Here is a 15,941-nt window from a genome sequence, read left to right on the forward strand (position 1 = left end):
AGCCAGATCCTCCCTATTAGCTTCTACCCTAACAGCTAAGTGCTGGGAACAACACTGTAACAGTCCTGCATCACAATGTGAAAGCCTTAGAGACTTCTAGAAATAAGGCTAACTATCACATTTGTTAACTTTTAGATCTAAGCATTTCCTACTTAAAAAACAGGCTCGTGTTTAACCACCTTCACTTACTACTCGGTAACAATGGAGAAACAGTTGATGGGATGTTCTCTCCAAATATAGTCTGTTCTTGCTTCTGACATAAATCATGTGGCAAGATTTGTGCAAGAAAATGTGCAACTCAGGAGACAGGCATAAAACACTCCCTGAAAACTGGCACGCTGATGTGTGGTAGGGAAAAGCACTTTTCACACATATTACCTCATTTTAATGTTCGTGCTATTAACTGAACTATTTCCCCCAATTCTACTGGCAAAGAAAACGGAGGCTCGGAGATCTGAGAGGCAAACACGCCAAAAAACACAAGTTATAAAGGCAAATATAAGACTTATCCCGCTGGTAAGTATGTCAGGCTTAAGACAGATTAGTGAAGCCCTCTGCAAACCTCAGTGTCCCCTCGTGTAAGGAGAGTATCCCCACTGTAAAGACTGCTCTTAGGACTGTAAGAATAATGTACAGAGTGGCTACACCTATAATGGCTATTTAGGAAATGGTGGCTCTTACCTTGCTTTTACTGTAACTTTAAAAAAAAATTTTCTTTGGCTGCACCATGCAGCATGCTTGGGATCTCAGCTTCCCGACTGAATCCATGGGCCCTGCAGTGGAGCTCAGAGTCCTAGCCACTGGATCTCCAGGGCAGCAGCTACTGTGACTCTTTTAAAAACTTTCTTGCCAAAATTAAGACCGTGGCGCGCACCTCCCAAATCAGCCTGACTACTGCACTGAAGACTACTGAGACAGCAGAGTCTAAACCCCTGGCCCCCGTGCACCGAGTCACCACCAAGTCTCCGCTTACTGCTGTGTCCACCTCGCAGGGCTTCAGCCTCCTTCGTGTAAGTTCACTGAGACAGACTGGACGACCTGAGGGCCCATGCCGCTCTTAGACTCTGTTTTCTTTTACTTCACCAAAGCAAAACCAAAAGTTATTCACAGGAGCACCTGAAAACAAAGTGCTTAACTTCTAGCAACTATTTCACCAGAATATCGCAGGTATCAACTATCAGCTAAAACTAATTTCAAGTACACACATCTTACAATCAGTTCTTTAATATTTACTGTAGGTGTGTGCTTTTCCAAAGCCAGATCCCAAGTTCTAAGAATTTACTCTACAGAAAATTAAGATGTATGTACTGATATTTATATTTATGACCTTCTGAAAATGCAGGTGGGGGAAGAGAGATTTGAACACAAAGATTAACATATACCACTCATATTCATGGGTGTAAGGGTATCAGCCCCTCCAACTTCAGCTCCACTGTTCACCCATGGCTGAACAGTCCGTGTACCAGCATTCTCACTGTGCTGGTGGGACACAGCTCCTCAGACCACGGTCCCCTGTCCTTGTGTGAGACCAAGCTGGAAGGGACAGAAAGGGATCTGAGCAGTCTGACACCCTCCAGGAGCAGCCAACAAATACTGAGGGGCACTGGGGTGAAGCAGGCCCATTCAAAGCTTCTCAGAAACTCATCCACAGCTACTTAAGTAGCACTTTGCATTTAAACCTGGTCAGATGACACAGACATAAAAAATAAAAGGGCAATCACAATTAATCCGTGTAGTGCAGGGACTTCCCTGGTGGGCTAGTGGCTAAGAATCCAAGCTCCCAGTGCAGGGGGCCTGGGTTCCATCCCTGGTCAGAGAACTGGATCCCACACGCTACAACTAAGAGTTCACATGCCCCACTAAAGATCCCACACACTGCAGCTAAGACCCAGCATATCAAATAAATAAACAAAAATAAAATAAGTAAATATTAAAAAGAAAAATCCACGTAGCACATATTCAGGTAGTATCATCTACAGAGTAGTTTCCATAGAAACCATCTCCCCATTCCACACAGTAACTATGGCAACCGCCACAAGCCAGATGATGTGTGAAGGGCCCTGTCCGGGCACAGTGCTCAGTGTGAGAATGGCCACCTGACCCAGCGCCTCCTCTCCCGGTCAGTCTTAGGTGAAGCACTGATATGAAAAACTCAAGAGTTCTAAGTAGCTGCTTTCTGCTCGACTTCTATGTGAGAAAATAAAGCCTACCAGGCAGGAGGGAATCAAGATGAGAAAGCAGATCCCAATGGCCTTGAAGTCCTGACTCTAGCTGTTCCTGATACATAGCCACGTGGCTAAGTTGTTTCAACTCTTTCTAGGTTTCATAAATCACCATCTGAAATGTTGCAGATAAATTCCTTTTTACCTCTCCTAATTTTAGCTCTGTTTTTGTCAACTATAACGGGTACTCATGCAACTCATGCAAAATTCTTTTCTGCACAATCAGCTGTTTTCCTTTCACTCTCCCTGTAAGGCAGACAGCTATATTTTACTGGTCGTCTTCATTTTCCCATAGGCGTCTCACATTCGTCTTCAGTGGCAGACCAAATAATACAGCCAATTTCATAGATAAGAAAACTGAGGATCAGAAGGGTTAATCTGTTTACTGAAGAGTGCTGGAACCAGGACTCGAACCCAGAGCTTTAGGGTCCATCATTGTCCCTCTACCAGGAATCGTCTCCAAACGAGGCTTCCCTGACATACACATAGGTTAAAAAGAACAGAACTGATCTTAAGAGTCACAGCGAAAGCAGGGAAGCTGGAATTCAAACCCTGGCATTTTACCTCCCTGATACACTGCTTCTAAGTAGAGAAGCCAGCACACAGAGCAAGAGTGGAGGAAAGGGGAAGACTACCAGTCCTTCAGGGCTGTTCACCTGAGACTAAACAAGGTGTTCTCTAAAGCAATGCTGCCCTGCAGAGCTGATGAGTACACTTAGGGCACCGGCAAGGAAGTCTGCTCAGTGGGAGAACATCTGAGGATATCTACTCTGCTCACAGTGGAACCAGAGTCCCTTTCCTAGCACCGAGAAGCACTTCAGCCATGCGATCAAGACAACAGAAACGGAAAGGAACACATCGTGGTCTTTTCGAATGAAAGCAGGGGAGGCCCTCCAGGACAGGTCACCTCTGGGAGCAGGCAGAAGCAGGTGGGGGGGATGGTGAAAAACACGGGCTAATGTAACTGAGACCTAGTAATGTAAGTTGTATGGCAGGATGATGGGTGTTCGTGATGAAACAAATCGACAAATACAACGAGAAGGTTATGAATGGACCAAAGACGACAAGGTCATGAACAAAGAATGGGGAAAAACCCATTTCTGTGCACTCGAGTCCAATTAAAGAGAGAGAATACATAAGCATTAAAGCTTTCCCTAAAAGCACTTTCGCGTGGAAATGCTCAACTGGGGCTCCAATCCTGGTTTGGTCACATTATGTGAGCCCAGGCACATAGTGGGGGAAGGAGAAGGTGGGATGAATGGAGAGACTGACACTGAACCCGTGGGAATTTGCTGCATGACTCAGGGAGCCCACAGACACATGCTGCTCTGCGACTCCCTAGACGGGTGGGATCAGGTGGGAAGTGGGAGGGAGGTTCCAGAGGGAGATGTGTGTGTGCGCCTATGGCTGATTCATGTTGATGTGTGGCAGAAGCCAGCACAATACTGTGGAACAGTTGTCCTCCAGTTGAAAATAAATTAAAAAATAATAATAATGCTTTCTGTTTATATAATAGCAAAGTTACCCTCAACATCGATTTTCTCCATTTTCAAAAAACGTTACACATACTTACTGTAAGAAAATGACTTTATTATTACGTAATTATTCTGGTCAAAAATTGGAAAAAACCTAATACATAACAATACAGACTGGTGAAATACATCTCTCCAGTGGAATTTTACTACAAAAGGTGTGTACAACCAGAATTTCACACATTGCTGATAGCTGTATAAATTGGTACATCTCCTTTGAAGGGCAATTTCTCACTATCTATCAAAATTACAGATGTGTGTGTATATATACCCCTTAACTCAGTAATACTATAGGAAAGTCAGCCTACAGAAGTATATACATGGACAAACATGTTTACAAGGCATACCAAGCTTTTTTTTTTTTAATCCTATCATTGTCTGTAACATTAAACAACAAATGCACCCACCAATGAGAATGATTACATAAACCATGGAACATCCATACCACGAAGAGGCTATCAAGTGGTGAGGAAAGATCACCAAGACACACTGTAGGACTGTCCTAATGTTCCAGGGATTAAGAATCCTCCTGCCAGTGCGGGGGACACAGGTCTGATCCCCGATCCAGGAAGACGCCACATGCTGTGGGGCAACTAAGCCCACCTGCCACGGCTACTGAGCCTGCCTGCTGCAAGCAGAGAGAGCCCGAGAGCAGCAACAAAGACCCAGCTCAGCCGAAAGTAAATGAGTAAATAAATAAAATGATTCCACAAAAAGGACCCTGTTGGGAATTCCCTAGTGGTCCAGTGGTTAAGAATCTGCCATGCAATGCAGGGGACTCGGGTTTGATCCCTGGTCAGAGAACTAAGGTCCCACACGCTGCAGAGCAAATAAGCTCACGCACCACAACTGGAGAGTCCACGTGGCACAACGAAGACCCAACACAGCTGAGTAAATAAATATTTTATTTTTTAAAAAAGGACACACTGTAAAGCAAAAGGGTGAGGTGCAGACAGGATGGTGTGATCAGTACGTTACTTCTGCATAAAAAAGCAGGGAGTGTATTTTTTTTTATTTTATTTTCAGGAAATAAAGCACTGAAAGGAATTATAAGACACTAAGAAGAGCACTTAGGAATGTGGGAGAGGGTGGGAAAGATACCTGGAAATAGACAAATGGAAACACAAGGATGGGAGGCAGACTGCCCTGTTTTGTGGTTTTCTGTTTTTTTTTTTTTTTTTGAAAAATTATAATTCTGGCCATGGATTTTTTTTTTTAAAGGAGTAATTAGAAAGCTTTTATCTTGCCAAAACATACAAAAATAAAAACGTATCACACCGACCAATCCAACAACATAAATGAATCTCATAGCATTATGTTGAATGGACACAAAAGCACACAGCACATAATTCCATTTATGTGAAGGTTAAGAATAGGCGAATCTAACTGATATGAGCGAAATAAGAGGAGTCATCACCCCCTAGGGGATACTGATTAAGAGGCATGAGGAAACCCTGGACCCTGGAATGTACTATATCTTGATTTAGGTGCTGATAGCAAATGGGCTTATATGTGTAAAACTTCACCAAGCCATACAATTAAATTTAGTGTACTTAATGTCCTTTATTCTGTGTGTATATGGATATATATGTTACACTTCAGTAAAAGTTTTTAACAGTATCAAAACTGTTTTTGAGGAGGGGACTTCCCTGGCAGTACAGCGGTTAAGACTTCACCTTCCAATGCAAGGGGTGGGAATTCGATCCCTGGTCAGGGAGCTAAGATCCACATGCCTTGAGGCCAAAAAGTGAAAACATAAAACAGAAGCAATACTGTAACAAAGTCAATAAAGACTTTTAAACATGGTCTACATTAAAAAAAATCTTAAAAAAATTTTTTTGAGGAATATTTAATGATGTGATAAAAAAGCCTCTAAGAGCAAGTTTAAAAAGGTAGACTTTGACACTGATAAGGACTATAATCATACTTCTGAATTAGAATAAGCAATAGGAGAGGAAAAGGATTAAAGAAAATACACCAAAAAGGTAACTCTAGATGGCAGAATTTTCTTCATACTTCACAGTATCTGAAAAATTATTCACAGTTACCAATCAGATAAATAATCATATATATACTTTTTAATTCAGAAAAAGTAACAATCTGGGGTTTGAGGACATAATAGAAAAAAATTAAGATTTAGAAGTTTAACTAACAGAGCCTTTAAGCATTTAAAATACAACAATGTTGGTACAAACTTAACTGACTACAAAACATCCAGTGTGCAAACATGGCCTGTTTATTTTTACAAAGTACAAGATATCCAGAAAGGGGAGGAGAAAAAAAAAAAAGAAACAGCCCTAAGATTCCGAAGGCAGGGTAACTATTGTGGTGGAGATTGAGAGACAGTAAATTAGAAAGTTGCAGGTTTTCTCACAGATAATACAAATGGGTTGAAACGTGCTTAAAAAACTCTGAAGGCTCAGCTTGTTGAGCCGATGCTTTGCTCTCTTACCCTAAAGATTTTAAAAATCTAAGAAAGGCAGTAAGATTTAATAATGAATTTCTAGACATACCCCAATGTGTAGAGGAGTAAACAAATATTCAGCAGGTAACTGTTCCTTCAACAAGTTTAGTAAGATACCCACCCCTACCCCAAACAACCCATTATTAGGATTTTATATATATATATATGCTGCACACTGCACACTGAACCCCAGAGAAGTGATGAAACAGGACAGCTGAAGTTAGGAGGTATCTGAGAGTGGGGTAGGGTGAGAAGTCATGGATAAATTAAAACTGGCAAGTATCTGCTGAAGCAGAGCCAACTTTTTAGGGGGCATAAGAAAAACTGATAAGTCACCATTTTGGTCTCTTTAGAAAAATTCATTGGTTGTTAAGAACTTAAAGACCATTTACTACCATTCATGCTGCAAAATGCAGTGAATTTTTGTGTCAGAAATCCTGTCGTAACAAATTGAGTTAACAAACTCAACTTACGTAAAGCTACCTGTGTTCTCTTCATATATCTGTAAAAGGATGTCCCTAATTGATTATGTAGTGTAAGAATAGTTGAAGATAGGCCAGAAAGACTATCTGTGAATTAATTATCCTGCTTATGCAGAAGAACAGTGATCACTGAAGAAAACTGATTGGTTGCTACTAGCCAGTTTAACTTATTCAAAGCCTCTGTTATTTTCTTGCATACCAAACTAGTGAATTAGTGGGAGAAGGCAATGGCACCCCACGCCAGTACTCTTGCCTGGAAAATCCCATGGGCAGAGGAGCCTGGGGGGCTGCAGTCCATGGGGTCGCTAAGAGTCGGACACAACTGAGCGACTTCACTTTCACTTTTCACTTTCATGCATTGGAGAAGGAAATGGCAACGCACTCCAATATTCTTGCCTAGAGAATCCCAGGGATGGGGGAGCCTGGTGGGCTTCCATCTGTGGAGTTGCACAGAGTTGCACGTGACTGAAGCGACTTAGCAGCAGCATCCATATGCTGTGTTCTGCTCAACAGTGTCCGACTCTTTGCAATCTGATGGACTATAGCCTGCCAGGCTCTTCTATCCATGGTATTTCCCAGGGAAGAATACTGGAATGGATTGCCATTTCCTTCTCCAGCAGATTTTCCTGATCCAGGGATCGAACTCACATCTCTTACAACTCCTGCATTGGTAGGTGGATTCTTTACCACTGTACTACCTGAGAAGCCCTCATGTACGTCTTCAGTTCAGTCGCTCAGTCGTGTCCGGCTCTTTGCAACCCCATGAATCGCAGCACGCCAGGCCTCCCTGTCCATCACCAACTCCCAGAGTTCACTCAGACTCACGTTCATCGAGTCGGTGATGCCATCCAGCCATCTCATCCTCGGTTATCCCCTTCTCCTCCTGCCCCCAATCCCTCCCAGCATCAGAGTCTTTTCCAATGAGTCAACTCTTCGCATGAGGTGGCCAAAGTATTGGAGTTTCAGCATCAACATCAGTCCTTCCAATGAACACCCAGGACTGATCTCCTCTAGGATGGACTGGTTGGATCTCCTTGCAGTCCAAGGGACTCTCAAGAATCTTCTCCAACACCACAGTTCAAAAGCATCAATTCTTCAGCGCTCAGCTTTCTTCACAGTCCAACTCTCACATCCATACATGACCACCATAGCCTCGACTAGTCGGACCTTTGTTGACAAATTAATGTCTCTGCTTTTCAATATGCTATCTAGGTTGGTCATAACTTTTCTTCTAAGGAGTAAGCGTCTTTTAATTTCATGGCTGCAATCACCATCTGCAGTGATTTTGGAGCCTCAAAAAATAAAGTCTAACACTGTTTCCACTGTTTCCCCATCTATTTCCCATGAAGTGATGGGACCCAATGCCATGATCTTCGTTTTCTGAATGTTGAGCTTTAAGCCAACTTTTTCACTCTCCTCTTTCGCTTTCATCAAGAGGCTTTTTAGTTCCTCTTCACTTTCTGCCATAAGGCTGGTGTCATCTGCATATCTGAGGTTATTGATATTTCTCCCGGCAATCTTGATTCCAGCTTGTGCTTCTTCCAGCCCAGTGTTTCTCATGATGTACTCTGCATAGATGTTAAATAAGCAGGGTGACAATATACAGCCTTGACGTACTCCTTTCCCTATTTGGAACCAGTCTGTTGTTCCATGCCCAGTTCTAATTGTTGCCTCCTGACCTGCATACAGGTTTCTCAAGAGGCAGGTATTCCTCTCAAGATGGGTATTCCCGTCTCTTTCAGAATTTTCCAGTTTGTTGTGATTCACACAGTCAAAGGCTTTGTCATAGTCAATAAAGCAGAAATAGATGTTTTTCTGGAACTCTCTTGCTTTTCAATGATCCAGCAGATGTTGGCAATTTGATCTCTGGTTCCTCTGCCTTTTTTACAACCAGCTTGAACATCAGGAAGTTCACGGTTCCCGTACTGCTGAAGCCTGGCTTGGAGAATTTTGAGCACTACTTTACTATAAGTCTGTCATATATATATATATATATATATATATATATATGTATGTATGTCTTACTTATGCATAATTAGAATTCAAATTTTAATTCTCACTTAGTACAAGTTATTAGTTTAGATTCTCTTCCATTATTCCAAGTGGAAGTGTTTTTATGATATTAATTTTTAATAACCAAAAAGAAAAAATACTAATCCACTCCACTGTCCGGCACTTTAGATGCAGCATCGAACATTTCCACTTGGGCAGCTATGTTATCAGAGTGAAACCCACTGGAGCAGAATTATTGCATGAGTGGAGAAAAGAGAGTAACCGTCTGCATCTGGTTGTGGAAGTAAACTCAGGCAAAAATGAAAATGAGGGGTTGAGTTCAGCGAAGCACACCTGAGCAGGTGAGGGGAGAGAGAAAAATGGAAGGAAAAACACAATACCTGTAGCTCAAACCAAGATCTTATTTCAAATAGCCTTTCTTAGACACTTCAGTAGGGAAAACATGGGGAAAGGAAAGGAGGAATTTAGGTGATTTAAGTTTTGCATGAAACATCAATGTGTTCAAAGTCTCACATCTGCTATTCAACAGATGCTTATCTACTTTCACATGATGAAACATTTATTACTATAGACAAGCTGTGAAGTTCACCTGAAACAATCTATAGGCTAGCTATCTAATTTCTAGAGATTCAGTGAGGAAGCAATACTGCCTTTTTAAAAATTAAAAGTCCCTTCACTTCATCATCATCACCGCCTCCCTAAGTTACTATGGCTATCTTCTGTCAAATTATCAAAAGCACCTAGAACTGATTAAACTTTCACGACAGTAAAGTCAGATGAGAAGTCAAAGTTCCCTGGGACTGTAATATCTCTGGCCCTGGTCTCTCCTGAGTCACTTTTTAGGCTCTCGAAACCTTAAGTAAACAAATCCAACAGCCAGTGAAAACGGACACACCCAGAAACTCTCAGCGAAACCTTGACTTCACAGTTCACAACAGGCTGTCCTGTTCCCTCTACAGGTGGCTTTGCCTGGAGCTAAAGGTCAAAAGAAAACAATCGCCAACACCCTCACATGTCATGGGGGTAAAAATGAGAAAAACAAGCAGCAGGCTTCCAAGAGAGGCCAAGAACACAGGCATCCACAGACCATACCTTCTGATTTTCATGACTGCTTTGTCTTAGTACCTCTACTAGGAAAATTTCATCTACATTCCTAAATTTCTTCAAATATCAGGTGCACAACATGCAAGAGGTAGGAGCCTTTCAGATGATCAATATCTCCACCCCCGACCTGACCAGCAGGATGCACCCTCAACCCGCTCCACTCTGCTCCCACTGGCCAAAACCAACCTATCCTGGAACCAGAATCCAGGAGTCTCAACTAACCTTCATGGCAAGAAACCAACCTGCTGAAAGAAACCGAGGAAGGCAGTTTCTGAGGCTGCTCTCTCAAGAACACCATAACACAGCACTTCCAAGAAACAAAGCTTGGAACATCCCCCAAAACAGGTTAGTTAGCTATCAGTGTTACTGACCAGCGGTCTTGGCCTCCTTAACTGAGGAAAAAGAAAGATCACAGACCAGACAAGAAATTCAGGCAAGGCTTTACTGGGGCCCCTGCTACAGGAGGGGGAGCAAGAACAAACAACTGGTTCCCCTGCTTGCCTGATTCTTGAAGAGGTGGTGGGCTTAGTCTTCAAAGGGAGTGAGGGTAGGGTGTATCCCAGGGTCGGGTCACAGGGGTTGCCGAGGTGGTTTGCCCACCACTTAGGTGATGCTGTGTAATAGGGGCCTGTGCAATACCCCGCTTTTGCTCCCGACCCTCTGCTTTTGCTCCAGGCTCTTCAAAAACAGCAGTTGGGTTTTTTGGTCTCTTTGTATCCACTGTCCAGAATCTGCCCCAACTGTGCATGCATGCAGTTATTTTCAGTCCCAGATAATTCCCATTTTGTTGCTCCAGGAGAGGTACGTCCAGGTGCAAGCACTGTAGCACTGCAGCAAAGGGCCCCAAGTCCCAGTTCATCTCATCAGTCACATGCATTTGGGAGGTATTTTTGGTAAGAGGGACTTTCTACACTTTCACATCATTTAGGAAGCCACCTACTGGTAGCATTAAAAGTATACGCAAAAAAAAAAAAAAGAACCTGCCCTAATCTCTGCCTTCACTGAAGTATTTCATATATCTATGTTAGTGCTTGTGAGTCACCAGGCTGTTCTCCATGTAAAAGGTTTAAAGATCTCCTAGCTGCCACCACCCTAAAAACACCCTTGCGGATCTTGATCCAAGACAGTGCTTCCCTCCAAAACGATCAGCAGGAAAATAAAAGCGAAGGGGAGAGGAGTTGCTTTTGTTCTTCAAAGCCACGTACGTTTTTTTGTCCCTTGTGATTCCTTTAAAAGCCATTTCTGCTCAGGGCCTAGATCCACTTCTTAGAGACAAAAATCTGGCTTTTTACCTCGGAGTAAATCCATGTCCACTCACCCCACTTTATTAATGTTCAAAGTAAAACCTGAGGCCTCAACTTTTGCAATATACAAAGACAATAATTCTAAGAATAAAGTTTCACAAAGCACACTAGATCAAATTTAAAGGCAGATCTGGGGTATTTACAGGGGAAAAAAAAAGCAAAACTGGATATTTACTGACTTTCATAAAACACTTACCCACTCTTCCACATTGGGAGGCTGCTCATCATAAATACGTTCCTTGTCCCATAGAATATTTGACTTGTCATACCGGTTCATCTTTCTTCGAGTTTTCACAGCAAAGAAAATCATTAGAGCAAAAGCCACAATAACCATGAACCCCAGAACAATGGCAATGGCCTAAAAAGAGATTAAAGATATTGAGATATTTAGCTTTTAATTGTTTACTTTATTCCAATCCAACTCTACAAATACCTAAGGCCCTACTAACTAGCTTAACTGCTCTAAAACTGATATAAATGGTTACATCGTAAGACTGCAAAACCTAGCCCAAGCCACAGGGGTTAAGGCTACCAAAACACACAAAGACACAGGTACACACACAGAGACATACACACACCTCAACCATGAGTCAATCCTTGGAATAATGATCCCTGTTTTAGAATTATAGAAAACTAGGTCTAAAGTCTGAGAACTAGGGGCCATATTTTCATAAATAATGGATAACGGCCAATAAATTAACTCAATCCCTGGCATACTTCTAAAGGGCTTTGAAAAATGTTATTCACAGAAGTTGTTTCAAATATCCAATCATGCTTATATAGTCTTGTTTGTAACACATGCTTGGCTCAACTTTTTACACTGAATATAAACTTCAGTCCAAACAGAATCTGCCTTATCATAAATTATACAGACATAATCTAACCAAGCTATAAATTAAAGAAAATGGGCTGATAATTCATTTAGTCTGTTAGTTTCCTCTCTTTTAGGTGTCTTTTGTGTACTTACTAGAAGGACCTGTGACAAGGAAACCCTACCCCTGACCGTTCTAGTGTCTGACAGGTATGTTACATGGTACACTGGCCTGGAGGCACTTAGAGTTGAACAGGTACTAGAACTCTGGCCTGAATGTCTGCTAAGAGGAAGCTCTCTTTGTAGCTGGTCTGTCTAACAGTCATAACCGTTTTCAAAGAACAGAGGCTTCAGGTAGTCAGAGGACTAAGAAGGATGACAGTATGGTAAGACAGAGTACCAACCCTCAGCCCTATTTACCAAATGTCAACAACAAATATTCTGAAACCTACATTTCTGTCTTAAAAATAATGGTAGCTATTGGAGACGGTCTAACCCCCAGAAGTGACTCATTCAGGTAAAGCACAAAAACTCCTGGGTCAGTGTAAGGAGAAAACAAAGCAAAAAAGGTTAGTAACTTAGAAACACTTTAATTAGAATGACGCACGGTTACAGAAGGCAGGCTTCACAACCGCACCTGTACATTTGAATCACCTAACAGCTTTTTGAAATACTGACTTACACAATGAAAATTAGCAAACAGTTTTAAAAGAAATTAAAGAAGACCCAAGTAAATGGAAAGACACCCTATGTTCACAAAGCAGAAGACATTATAAAGAGGACAATTCTTCTCCCAGCTAAGATTTTGAAGAACTGCGTTGATCTACAAATTCAAAGCAATCTTTCAAAATCCTAGCTGGCTTTTTTTTGCAAAAATTGGCAGGGCGATCCTAAAACATATATGAAAATACAAGAGACCTAGAATCTAAACCACAAAATCATGAAAAATAAGAACAAATTTGGAGGACCACCACTTCCCAGTTTCAAAATTGATGACAAAGCTGTAGCAATCAAGGAGTGTGGTACTGACTTAAGAACAGAAACACAGGTTAATGGAAACAAGTTGAGAGTCTAGAAATAAATCATCACATTTATGGTCAATTCATTTTTGACAAAGGCATGAAAATAACTCAATGGAGAGTTATTTCAATAAATAATACTAAGACAACTGGATATCCACATGCAAGAAATGCTGGACCCTTTCCTTACGATGTGACCCACGTTAACTCAAATTATAAAACTCTTGGAAGAAAACATCATAGTAAATCTTTGCGACCTTGAATTAGGCAAAGTGTTTTGAGACAACACCAAAAGCACAAGCAACAAAGAAAAATCAGATCTCATCTAAATGAAAAACTTTTGTGCAAAGAGCATCATCTAGATATAAAATGGAGAGAAAAAATTATAATGGACTTGTAACCAAATAAATACAATTTCTCACAACTCAATAATGAAAATCCAAATACCCCCACTAAAAAACGGACAAAGATTCTGAATTACCATTTCTCCAAAGAAGATATACTAATGGCCAATAAGCCCAAGAAAATATCATTAGTTATCAAGGAAATGCAAATCAAAACCAGGATCACTTCACACTCATTAGCATCAGTTCAGTTCAGCTGCTCAGCTGTGTCTCTTTGTGACCCCATGGACCGCAGCATGCCAGGCTTCCCTGTCCATCACCAACTCCCAGCTCAAACTCATGTCCATCAGGTCGGTGATGCCATCCAACCATCTCATCCTCTGTTGGCCCCTTCTCCTCCTGCCTTCAATCTTTCTCAGCATCAGGGTCTCTTCCAATGAGTTAGTTCTTCGCATCAGGTGCCCAAAGAACTAACTCATTGGAAAAGACCCTGATGCTGGGAGGATTAGCATGGTTAGAATCAAACAGAAAAACAATGCTGCTGAGGCTGTGGAGAAACTGGAATCTTCATACATTTCTGGTAAATGTGTAATCATGCAACCTCTTTGGAGAAGAATGTGACAGTTTCTCAAAAGTTTAAATGAAGAGTCTCCATAAGACCCATCAATTCCGCCCTTAAGTATATACTAAACTCAAGCCACATTAAAACAGGTTTCACACAAAAGTTCAGAGCATTATTCATAATAGCCAAAATACAGCCAAATGCCTATCAGCCAACAATAAAGAAAATGTGGTATATGCACACAGTGGAATAGCATTCAGCAATGAAAAGGAATGAAGCACTGGTATATACTATAATATGGATGAACCTTAAAACATTATCGCTGAGTGAAAGAAGCCAGTCATAAAAAAAAAGAAAACACATCCTGCATGCTTCTGCGTATATGAAATATCCAGAACAGGCAAATCTCTAGAAGAGGATTAACGGTTTCTGGATCTGGGGACAGTTAGGGAAACGAGGAGTGTGTACTAATGAGGATGGGGCCTCCTTACAGGGTAGGGAAAATGTTCTAAGATGAGCTGCGGGGACAGCTGCACCGCTCTGTGAATACACTCAAAACAAATGAACTGTACTTGAAGTGGAAGAATTAGATGGTATGTTAACTATGCCTTAATAAGGACACACCGCCCTTCGCTCAGATTCTGATTTAAATAGCAGTGGGGCCATGGCATCACTGTTTTTTTAAACATTCCCAAGTGAATCTATTAAGCATCCCAAGGTAAGAACCTCTGACCCAAGGAAAGAGGGGAGAAACAAAACAAAACTACACCTACCTCCTGGGGATCCACCACACAGTAGTGATATAAATATTGATCCACGTAGAGTCCAGTAGCTGCAGGTGTATAAAACTGGTTGCATAGGGTATATATCTGTGAACTGTAGAGAGACCCAGAGGCCTGGGCTGTTGGGTTGACTCCCATTATATAGACAATTGTGGCAATAAACATCATAATGCCCAGGACGGCGTTCACTATTATCACAGTCAAATAATACCTTCTTGTTCTAGATATGCCTGACCTTACAACGCTGGTAACAAATATTACCAATGCAGCAATGAAACAAAAGGCAGCCATGGCCAGCAGGAATCCCTTTGCCGCTCTTGGATCCGTATAGCCTGTTCCATAGCCATAACCGTAGCCATACCCATAGCCATAGCCACTTCCGTAGCTACCAAAGGCACTTCCTCCATAAGGGTAGTTAACGCCGCCTCCCATTAAGGTTCCATAGCCTCTGTCCCAGGCAAGAGTGGAGGCAACACAGGCAAAAATGGCAATGCACATCACGATAACAAGCATAGACAGGATCCGAATTACTCCGGGAGGAGAGGTCCATTTGTAGAAGTGGAGAATTTCATCTTCCGGGTAGAAAGAATATGCTGGCTGGGACAGCATTGGTCGAACGTGCATCTCTCCACTATATATGTCATTGCTTGGTGCGTAGTGATTAGGTTTGCTGAAATGCACACGAAAACAATTTTAAGTTACACTTTTTAGTGGTAAGCAGAAAGAACATATAAAAGTACCTGCAATAATTTAAACAAACCACTGGCAAAGGAAACTGTTATTTGTACTGCCCCACTGCAATGGGGCAATTTGTGTCTCCCTGCCTTTCCCAAATCAAGTATCAAAATCCTTACATTACCATAATTACATTAATCCTCAATGTAATGGTATTAGAAGGTGGGGTCTTTGGGAAGTAAATAGGTCATGAGGGTGGAGCTCTCATGAATGGGATTAGTGCCCTTATAAAAAGGGCCCTAGAGAGCCTGCTCACCCCTTCTACAATGAGGATTCAAGAAGTTGGCAGTCTGCAATCTGGAAGAGGGCCTCCACCAGCACTTATCTTGGACTCCCAGCCTCTGAACTGCGAGAATAAATTTCTGTTGCCACCCAGTCTATGATACTCTACTACAGATATCCCCAGCAGACTCAGACACCCACTGAACAGTAAAGGTATCTGCGCAGACACATCAGCATCCCCTGGAGGGTTTGCTGGCCCTCATCCCCAGAGTTGCTCAGTCTGCAGGTCTGGAGTACAAGTTTCCGGATGCTGCTGATGCTACATTGAGAATGACTTGCTTAGTT

At 41.9% G+C, this 15,941-nt stretch overlaps 1 protein-coding gene across 2 annotated transcripts in view; it reads right to left on the minus strand.

Moving 5' to 3' along the window:
* OCLN (occludin) overlaps positions 1-15,941 on the minus strand; it is a 46,816-nt gene that overhangs the window by 21,479 nt on the left and 9,396 nt on the right. For both annotated transcript variants that reach the window (XM_052659223.1, XM_052659222.1), the window contains exons 3-4: positions 14,631-15,309; positions 11,318-11,479 (exon numbers count right to left, since the gene is read on the minus strand). In XM_052659223.1, the coding sequence (XP_052515183.1) occupies positions 11,318-11,479; positions 14,631-15,309 (841 nt within the window). The remainder of the gene's footprint in view (positions 1-11,317; positions 11,480-14,630; positions 15,310-15,941) is intronic.

The sequence above is a fragment of the Budorcas taxicolor genome, chromosome 20, assembly GCF_023091745.1.
Source record: "Budorcas taxicolor isolate Tak-1 chromosome 20, Takin1.1, whole genome shotgun sequence".
NCBI lineage: Eukaryota > Metazoa > Chordata > Mammalia > Artiodactyla > Bovidae > Budorcas > Budorcas taxicolor.